Source organism: Apis dorsata, unplaced genomic scaffold (genome assembly GCF_000469605.1).
Source record: "Apis dorsata unplaced genomic scaffold, Apis dorsata 1.3 scaffold_307, whole genome shotgun sequence".
Taxonomy (NCBI): Eukaryota; Metazoa; Arthropoda; class Insecta; order Hymenoptera; family Apidae; genus Apis; species Apis dorsata.
In genome coordinates, this window is record NW_006263579.1 from 182,686 (window position 1) to 183,226 (window position 541).

Below are 541 nucleotides of genomic sequence, written 5' to 3' on the forward strand. Positions count from 1 at the left end.
TCCGATGAAAATTTTCATGGCTAACTTAAATCTGGTCGTACCCGTGGTAGCAGCTATTCTCGTTATAATCGTTGCCGTCATCGTGATCTGCGTTCTCAGAGGGAAGGGCCATGGTAGCGATAAAGGTAACCCTCCCTCTTCTTTGCACTGTCTTAACGAACAGGTACGATCGCGCCCCCCGTACGGAACGGCGACAACGACAGCACGGACGTGAGGCGTTATTTCCCTTGGTTACCCGGCTGGCTGGNAACGTGGTTGTGCCGGTCGGAGCAACGATCGTCGTCATTATTGTAGGGATAGTGGTGATTTGCGTCGCCTTGTCTAGGAGAACTCGGGGCCCGGAACAAACGCGGCTGCGAGGTATCTCATCAGCCGACGAGAAATATTACGAGGGACAATGTATACCAATTTTTTTTTATTATTTTACAATCGTTAAATAACGAAACGGAGATGGAAGTTCGTCGTCGAAGGGGATAATCGTGTCGAGTTATCGGCTTCCGACGACTTCGATCCGTATCCGAGAGTAATGGGACAATTGCTA

At 49.6% G+C, this 541-nt stretch overlaps 1 protein-coding gene across 1 annotated transcript in view; it reads left to right on the forward strand.

Annotated features, from left to right (window-relative positions):
- LOC102672401 (Down syndrome cell adhesion molecule-like protein 1 homolog) overlaps positions 1-541 on the forward strand; it is a 74,523-nt gene that overhangs the window by 60,847 nt on the left and 13,135 nt on the right. Inside the window, 2 exon segments of the mRNA XM_031511334.1 lie at positions 164-252; positions 255-399. Of these exon segments, the coding sequence (XP_031367194.1) occupies positions 164-252; positions 255-399 (234 nt within the window).